Here is a 10,000-nt window from a genome sequence, read left to right on the forward strand (position 1 = left end):
CTCTCGGGAGGACTCCCTCTTTCCCAGGTGTTTCGCCCAGGTGGGCGTGGTTTTGAGGTTAGGTTAAGGCACTGGTTGACTCGCAAGTAAACATACTTTTTTTTTTACTTCTTATTTAAATATAGATATATATATTTCAAAAGATTTCCCACAATTATTCATTTAAAAAAATGTATTCCATAAAAATAGACATTAAGACGTTAGAAGTAGTGAAAACAGTGAGCTTGTAGATCTGCTATTTTCACAAGTTTGGGTCCCCACCTAAAAAAAGTTTGGGAACCCCTGGGTTTAAAGTTTGTATAGGTTTAGGCATAATATAACCACCACGCCCCACCTGGGGGGCGAAACACCAAAGAAAGAGGGAGAGTCCCCCCTCCCCTCTCCCCCCACAGAGTGTTGTCTTTTCCTTGCCGCCGCCCCCTTCCCCCTCCCCCCCCCCTCCCCCCACTCCTGCTTCTAATGAAGTCTTAATGACAGGCTGTGGTGGAGTGGGGCTCAGACCAGCACAGATCTCTGCTCCATTAACATAGCTGTTTCGCCTCAGACGGGGACCTTCCAAATTACTGGGTACGCTCACAAACTCCACCAGATGAAAGAGAACGAGAGCGAGAGAGAGAGAGAGAGAGAGATGGGGGGGGGAGCCTCAGTTATACTTAGTTGCGTGCCGGCGTCGGCGTCGTGCTCAGTAAATAGCAGATCTGCAAGCTCGGCGAGATTGCGTATCTGCTATTTACAGATAGCAGATCTGCGAGCTTGTAAGATAGCAGATCTACAGACACTCACAACATACGCGTTGTGAGCTTGTACATCTGTACATAAAGTCAGGCTTAACTAAGTACATTTACTCTTTTAAGTGCTGTACTCGTGTACAGTTGTGTGGTATTTATACTTAACTTGAGCTTTTCCACGTTTTTTTTTTATACTTCGTACTTCTACCCCACAACGACCATCCAACATCTTTAGTTACTAGTCACTTCGAAAATATCTACAAGCTCACGAGCTCGCGAAAATGTTCGACCAATTTTGAAGGATTTGAGCACTTTTTCTTTAAGTATATTTAGATGCCAAATTCTTTTGTACTGTTATTCAAGTCAAATGTTGAATACAGGCCATTTTACTTGTAACAGAGCATGGTATTGCTACTTTTACTTAAGTAAAACATCTGAGTACTTCTTCCACCTCTGAGAGAGAGAGAGAGAGAGAGAGAGGGAGAGAGAGAGAGGGGAGGGGGGGGGGGTGGAAGGATGGAGGCAACTGAAATGCCTGTGAGAGAGGGGCTCTGTTCATTTTTTTTCCCTCACACATTTTTCCTCTCTCCCAGCTAATTTAACCCTTCAATGTGTCCTCTACTGAAGCAATGCAGCGTTTGACTGCATATGTGTGTGTGTGTGTGTGTGCATGCGTGTGTGTGTGTGTGTGTGTGTGTGTGCGTGTGTGTGTACTTGTATTACTTACTATACAGTACTTGTGAGGTCCAAATGTACCCACAAGTGCAGAAGAATTGGAGCGATAGACACCGTGAGCACAATTTTCCTGGTCGTCACAAATTGGTTGTTTAACGGTTAAAAGGGGAGTTTAGGCTTACAATTAGGAAAAGATTCAGGTTGGGGTTAAGAGGCATTTAGAGGAGGTCGGGTTTATTAGGGGTTTGGGGGTTGGAGAGTTATGGCTGATAGTTTGCACGCTGTTGTTGCACACCAAGAATAACCCCATCACGTTGTGAGCTTGTAGAGCGGGCTATCACTCGGACGGTTATGGTTTCAGAAAATGGCAAAAGAATTGTGGAAAATGTCCTGTACATGAAATTAAAATACATAAAAACTCACAAGCATAGTAAAAAATAAACCTAGCGGGTGCTTTGCGTGCGCGTGCCAGAGAGAGAGAGAGACGGATTAAAAAGGAGAGAGAAACGGTATGAAGTACGCTGCATTGTTCACAGTGTGGCAGTTAACTGGGTCACGGTGCTTGGCACGAAGACAGACAGCGAGAAAGGCTTATAAATACCAACCAGGACATGATGCAAAAAAATGTGCTAAAGTAAAGCAAAAAAAACTAAACAACACACGACCTCCTCTCTCCCTTCCTCTCGGACCCTTTTCTTTTTTCCCCTTTTTTCCCATTTTTTTTGCAAAGGGGCGGAGCCGGGAGATGGATTTGTGTGGGACGGAGGGGGGGAGGGGGAGGGCACTACCTCGCTTCTGTTACGCACTGAAGGGGAGGAGCTTGTCAGCCATTCAGACAGTCTCTCTCTTTTTCCCCCTCTCTCGCTCTGTACCGCTCTCTCTCTCTCTCTCTCTCTCTCTCTCTCTCTCTCTCTCTGTCTCTCTCTCTCTCTCTGTCTGTACCTCTGCCACTGTGACAGAGTGACGGGCTAATGAACATGAGCTTTTCGAATGAAATGCGTCCTCGTGGCTTTGCAAGTTTAGCTTTGCGTTGTTGACCATGCTGTGAAATCCGTGAGCGCTAATTTAACTCTTGAGAGCGTCCAAATGGACCCTTACGGGTCCATTCGGTTCCATTTGTACGCTCTCAGAGTTTCAGCCCTTGTAAGGGTCCTTTTTGGTTCCTAACTATCAATCATTTAGCTGGGTACCCCTTGGAATCCACTCAAATGATTTTATGTTTTTTAGGAGGTCCATGGCTCTTCGATGCTTGTCCCATCCCATGCATAGATTTGGACCTTTACGACACAATAATATCAACATTTAACGCTTAGCCGCTCTTCTTCGACTCCTCCTCGCAGAGTTATTCAAACCAATAGCTCTTAAATGTCCTCCTGCTGTGCCGGAGTGGGAGGCTGCCATTGAAAAAAAAAAATTTATCCGGACAGGATTTATGGCAGCTCGGTGACGTCAGAGCATTGTGTCAGCCTGCTCCGCTGTGAAAGCACCGGGTCGCCAGACAGACAGACAGACAGACAGAAGATAAGCGTTTTAATGCTAAGACAAACACGCGGCGGCCGGCGTGTTGACGCTCGCCCTGCCAGTTGTCTTCAGAAATGCTTCTCTTGTACAAAGTCCAAAGAATTCCAGCAGGGTTTTTTTTTCTTTCTTTTTTTTCTGGACGCTGAAAAAAATTAAAGGATGATAGCTTTAGTTTTTTGGCTCGTGCTTCTTTTCCAGGGCTGTGCTGCTGGTGTAAAAGTAGGAGGTTGTCGTGGGTCAGTTAGCATTCTTAGTTAAAAGCTGATATCGGGGCTGTTTTTTTGTTTCCCGTCCGACCAGGATTCGAACCCCCGGGTTGTAAATGTCTCAATGGAAGAGTAGGGAGACTCACCTCCGACCACTGCAGATGTACTAGTTATATTGTTTTAACATATAGGTTAACCAATTCAATCCGGGAACGCATCTAGGTCATTTTAAGATTTCTTTGGCTATTCAAAAATAGCAGATCTACAAGCTCGTAGCGCGGCACCGAGTGCCGCGCTACGAGCTTGTAGATCAGCTATATTTGGAAAATTTGAGCAAATCTTTGACTAAATATATATATATATATATATATATATATATATGAAAATATAAAATAAAACAATCGAAATATTTTGTAGAATCGCAACCTCAGGTCTTAATGGGTTAAAAAGCAATTAGGCGATGGATTCAGTTGATTTGTCGCTCTGAGCCACATCCCTCCTCCTCACCACTCTCTCTCTCTCTTTGATTTCCTTCTCTTATGATTGCATAAACCATTTTGACGTTCCGTTTCCAGAGTCGTAACCAACCGTGTCTCTCTCTCTCTCTCTCTCTCCTACAGACTCTGTGGCTCAGCAGGAGTGCGGCGAGCCGGCCCACTGGTGCGTGGTGGCCTACTGGGAGGAGAAGACCCGCGTGGGCCGCCTCTACTCCGTCCGGGAGCCCTCCCTGGACATCTTCTACGACCTACCTCAGGGGAACGGCTTCTGCCTCGGCCAGCTGTGCTCCGACAACAAGTCGCCGCTGGTGACGATGGTGCGCGCCAAGATCGGCTACGGCGTGCAGCTGACGCGCGAGCCCGACGGCGTGTGGGTGTACAACCGCAGCGGCTACCCCATCTTCATCAAGTCGGCCACGCTGGACAACCCGGACTCGCGCGCGCTCCTCGTGCACAAGGTGTTCCCCGGGTTCTCCGTCAAGGCGTTCGACTCGACAAGGCCGGGACGCTGCGGCGGCCCAACGACCACGAGTTCACGCAGCAGCCGCGGACGGGCTTCACGGTGCAGATCAGCTTCGTCAAGGGCTGGGGACAATGCTACACCAGACAGTTTATCAGCAGCTGCCCGTGCTGGCTGGAGGTTATATTCAACACCCGATAGCAGCGAGCGGAGCGTTCGCCTCCTCCCCCTCCTCTTCGGTCCCTGACCTTCGACCCTTCATGAACAGAGGAAGCCTGGTTTATAACTTCGTCGTACGATGGCGTCGCACGGCAAATAGAAAAGCGGGCGAACGACGAGCTCGCAATGCGTCGCCTCCGCCAGTGGTTCTCAAACAGTTTTTAAATTTATTTTCATTTATTTTTTGGGGGGGATTTCTTTTACCCAATTTAGTTGTTATGTAACCGATTCCTCCCCCGCACACATTTCTGTTTGTTGTCGCTGCTGTTGTATCCTACTGGCTCACCTGCCAGTGAGGAGCCCCCACCGGGAAAAGTAGAGCCTTCGTCCTACTCTTCCGGACCAACACTTCCTGCCTTTTTTTTTTTTTCAAGAACCCCCATAACTCTTGAGAGTTTACAAAATGGAACCAAATTGGTTCCACTTGTGGAACTCTGTGTTAATTAACTCTGAGAGTGCACAAATGGAACCAAATGGACCCTCACAGGTCCATTTGGTTCCATTTGTGCACTCTCAGAGTTACAGACCTGTAAGGGTTCCTTTTGGAACCCCCTCAAGGAACCCTGAGGGTCCCCCGGACCCCACTTTGAGAACCACTGGCGCATGCGACGCGTCGCAAGCTTGTAGTTCGCCTATTTTCAAACGCACCACGCAGTCGTACAAACCACGTATAAATCGGGCTTCAGAACCCTGCCTTCCTTTTCTGTTCCTGACGTTATAAAGATGAAAAGATGTTTTAAAAAGAGAAGAGAATATAAGAATTCTGATGGACTTTTTGGTTTAATGAATAACTAAGATTTAATTAAGTGAAATAAGAAGTGGAAAAAAAAATGTATTTTATGTTATATATAAATATATTATTACTTGTAAATACGAAGACATTTTATATGCATCATTATTTATGTATTGTGCAATGTGTTGATGAGAAAAAAAGAAAATAAGATGCACTTTGCTTAATATAAATGCAAAACAAAGAAATGCCAAAATAATAAAAAAAAAAATCCAATAATTGTTTTCGTCCCACGCTGTTCATTCTTTTGTAATCAGGGCACATTCATTGGATTTCACTCTGTGTTGTCTATTTTGTATGTTATTATTTAAAATCCATGCACCACTGGATTTGAGTTGAAATGGAGTGGGTGTTGCTTAAACTCATTTGGAGAAAAACACATTTTCATATCAAATTCTTGATTGATGGCTTTTCGGGGGGCTTCATCGGTCTGCAATTAAACATGATGTTTTTAGCATTCATAATGGTTACATCTTTCTAAAAGACTAAAGTGTTTGTCAGCTGCACTTACATGATTGTTTGTTGCTTTCGGACAGAAACCTTGTATCTCCATTTTCTTTTGTAAATTAATGCCGTACTTCACATTCAAGACTGTAGTACAACAGTAGTGAAAATAGCAGCTTGTAGATCAGCTATTTTCACTATTTTAAAATGTTTTAAAAACAATAATAAAAAGCACGGTTTTGGACTTACAAGGTTTCCCCTCCCGATAGCAACGTTTTCCTCTCCTTCTGTCTTGAAGGCAGGACATGTTAGCAAGAGTTATGGATATACAGTATGCTGCTGACAGTGTATTATACGCAGTATACTCTCTGACAGTATGTCAGAGTTATGGATATAAGACTTATGGATAGGTCTTGTAAGCTTGTAACAAAGATAATCAAAGGACTCCTATTGATAGGCCTGGATGCTTGTAACAAAGACAATCGATGGATTCATGTGGACAGGTCTTTAAGCTTGTAACAAAGACGATCAATAGGCTCGTCTGAGGATAAAAATACAAAGCATGACAAAGGGGAAAAGGTAGAATGATCCATGGGCCAATTTCTAATGAAGGCTCCTTTATTATGAGGAGTTAAACATACATGATAGAAAATCTACAGCATTGGAGCTCAAAGCGGGGTCCGGGGACCCCCGGGGGTCCTTGGGGGGATACCAGGGGGTCCCCAGCAAAATGTTGTTAATAAAGCGTCACCATCATTTTAACCCCTTTATCCAAATTGCAGATATACAAGCTCATAGTGTGGCACCGAGTGCCGTGCTATTAGCTTGTAGATCTGCTATTTTTGAAGAATCTTGAAAATGTGTGCAAATCTTTTTTTTTAAAGGCGAACATTTTTAACACAAATGTTTGCATCTGGGGGTCCCTGGCACAACATGTGCCATAGGAAATGGGAATAGCATGACATTTACCCAATACCTGTGTAATTGTCCTTTATTGTTCTTTACAATCAAGGATCAGCACTCAGCAGCTATTAGCTTTTTCTTGTAAGTCAGCAGAGTGGATTGTATTATTACAGACAATTAAGCTCATTTGCTGGATGTCTTTTGTCTATCAATGAAAGGTACCTGGCCTGTGGGAAGAACTTCAATAGTTCCCTCACAAAGTATAGATGATTTATTTTGAGCTGACCAATGGGCAGAGTGCTTGCAGCTCTGTTACTAACCAGTGCTAGACTGTGTTGTATGTGTGTGTGTGTGTGTGTGTGTGTGTGTGTGTGTGTGTGTGTGTGTGTGTGTGTGTGTGTGTGTGTGTGTGTGTGTGTGTGTGTGTGTGTGTGTGTGTCTGTCTGTCTGAGCCTTGTCCTATTGCTACTGTAGTCAGATGGATGTCTACGAAAGGGATTACTACAGTAAGCCTGATTTAACACACACACACACACACACACACACACACACACACACACACACACACACACACACACACACACACACACACATACACACATACACACACACACTCACACACATACACACACACACTCACACACGCTGTCTCCAAGACCTACATGCGCAAGACCCACTTTCCACCCCCCCCGACCTCCATTCTGTCCAACTGGACTTTTTAAACGCTTCGTACTGTATTCGTGTTATAAATCGATGCAACACACGACTAGAGTGTCTTTGTTAACATTTTTAATGTGAATTTCACAATCTTAGCCCCTTTACGTGGTTATGTAACAATGGGATAGTAAACAAAGGCATGCAAATGAGGGACATTTCAAAGGATGTCATGAAGTATCATACTCTATTCATAAGTATAGCCTATTGTTGCTGTCGCGTCGAAACCTTGTATGTCCAAAACCATATTCTTTTGTTTGTTTGTTTTTATTTGTTGTTATTTTTGTTTTTCAAACTATTTAAAATTGTGAAAATTGCCTTGCATTGCGGGGCGTTGTGAGCTTGTAGATCTGCTACTTTCACCTTTGTGTGACACTTTTGTGACACTCTTGTATGATGATAAGGCATTCATTTATGGGGGGATAAACCGTGGAGACACAAGGTTTGTGGATGTATAATGCACAGAGTGGACTCATACAGACAGAGTGGGCGGGGTGGGCTCTGGTGGTCTCATGGTAGGACCCCCCGTTCTGTGACGTCATCAAGGCGCTAATCCTCAACCCTGCTAATGCAACTAAAGCAGCTCTGTGTGTGTGTGCTTGTGTGTGTGTGCGTGTGTGTGTGTGTGTGTGTGTGTGTGTGTGTGTGTGTGTGTGTGTGTGTGTGTGTGTGTGGTTGTGTGTGTGTGTGTGTGTGTGTGTGTGTGTGTGTGTGTGTGTGTGTGTGTGTGTGTGTGTGCGCGGATGCCCGCCACCCAAAGTCCACGTCTTGAGTAGCAGACATAGCCCCTTCCTTCCTTCTTCCCTGGGGGAGAGATAAGACACTTTATTGTCTGCCTGCCTGGGGGTCTACTCTGGGTGGGTGGGTGTCTGTCTGACTGGGTGGGGGTGGGGGTGTGTTTGGGTGGGGTTGGGGGGCTGTCTGGGTGGGGGTGGGTTGACTTCACTGGGCTCATTCACAACAAGGCATGTGGGGGGGGGACACACCCACTCCTTCCATTGTTATGGTGATGCAGCCCCTCCCCCGGTCCAGCATGTACCCCAGAAAACAGACAGAAAGACAGACAGACAGACAGACAGACAGACAGACAGACAGACAGATATAAGGCATTTAAAATCAATTAAGGTATAAAACAGAGGGGATAGAGGCAGTGATTTTAATGCTCTTCTCCTGAAACGGGAATTATATTGAATAATGTACACCATGTCACCCAAGGGTTTAAATGAAGAAATGGGCATTCGCCCCTTTTTATAAACAGTCTCTGGTCAGTTTGGTCCCTGACGGGCTACTCCTCGGCTCTCTGTGTCTGTGCTTCTCTTTTTGTTTGGATTTATTTTTGGGCTTTGTATGCCTTTATTGATAGGACAGTAGACTGACAGGAAATGGGGAGAGAGAGATGTGGGGAGTGACACGCAGCAAAGGCCGTCGGGTTCGGGAGTCGAACCCCTAACGTGCTGTCAGGCTACTTTGAGCCTATAGGTGCCCGGTCCGCTACGCCAGCTGTTCGGGCCTTCATTTTAGTTTTTAACTACACTTTTAGGGAAAAAAGAGCAGACCAAGTACAGAGCCAAAGGTCAAGTTGACTAAGCATTTGAAAATACACATGAACATGAATCCAACATATTAATAGAAAAGATCATGTGTAATCATTAATCAAACAAGCAAAAACATAAACATAAATGTACACAACACTGATGGTAGTGCTGTCAAACAAGTCTATGAAATCTATGAAAAAGTTGAATCTGCAACACAATTTCATATAATATGTAGCGGGGGTCCCTGCTTCATGTTTCTCTCAGCAAAGGGGTCCTTGGCCTGATTTTCTTTTTCTTTTTTAAGACCCCTGTGCAATATTTAGGCAGTAGAGAATCCCTCTACATCTTGTCAGAGCAATATCACATAATCTATTTCATATCCCCCAAAACCCTCAATGATTCATATTATATCAAGTCAGCAGCACATGCAATCACACTTGTCCTCCTGTGCATACTTTATCATTCAGAATGATTATTATAGTCAAAAAGGGAAGTCGGTGAACACACACTGAACATACCTACAGTGAAACATGATTGATAGGTGCAATATCATCTCAGGACAAGCCGATATGATTGGAATATTCGTCTCCTTTGTTTTTCAATTACAGCCAGACAAGAAGAGCAATTTCCCTGCCAGGGTGGTGACGATGAACCACGCTGCGCTCCATCCCATTGGATGTTTTTTTTTAACCTCCCCAGAGGCCAGGATGGAAGCCTCCACAGAGGAACATGTCAGCAGTGTTGCCATGTCCGCTTATTATAAGCGACTTTGGGCTTGTTTTTCTGTAAAGTTGCTTGTTGATATTGTTTATATATATATCAGGGTTGCAGTTTTTTGGGCTTGTTTTCTAAAGTGTAGTTGCTTATTTGGGCTTGTTTCCTAATGTTGAATAAACCAGTGGTTCTTAAACATTTTCATGGCAAGGACCCCCAGATTAATATGTATTTCTCCGCAGACCCCCATCCTGAAAATGTCTTGTGCCAAGAGACACCCCATACAAGTTTTTTTTTTAAATATAGCAGATCTACAAGCGCACAACGCGTCACAACGTGACGCGTTGTGCGCCACAACGTGACGCACAACGCACAACGTGACGCGTTGTGCGTCACAACGCGTCACAACATAGTCAATGTATATAGGGTTCATCCCAAAACAAACTAGTAAGGCTACTTCTTGGCCTCAATTACAAAACCCATCTAACCCCTGCTCATTTTGCTAGGATTGGATGGCTTAGGGTTGAGGACAGAGTACAGCAACTTGGGCCTGGTCTTCAAGATACACCACAACATTGGGATCCCCCTGTATTT

At 44.6% G+C, this 10,000-nt stretch overlaps 1 protein-coding gene across 1 annotated transcript in view; it reads left to right on the top strand.

Annotated features, from left to right (window-relative positions):
• smad7 (SMAD family member 7) overlaps positions 1-4,701 on the top strand; it is a 28,324-nt gene extending 23,623 nt beyond the window's left edge. The window contains 2 exon segments of the mRNA XM_080419717.1: positions 3,751-4,116; positions 4,119-4,701. Coding sequence (XP_080275843.1) covers positions 3,751-4,116; positions 4,119-4,288 — 536 coding nt within the window. The 3' untranslated portion in view covers positions 4,289-4,701.
• The last annotated feature ends 5,299 nt before the right edge of the window (positions 4,702-10,000 follow it).

The sequence above is a fragment of the Gymnoscopelus braueri genome (assembly GCF_963280865.1).
Source record: "Gymnoscopelus braueri genome assembly, chromosome: 22".
In the NCBI taxonomy this organism is placed as follows: Eukaryota; Metazoa; Chordata; class Actinopteri; order Myctophiformes; family Myctophidae; genus Gymnoscopelus; species Gymnoscopelus braueri.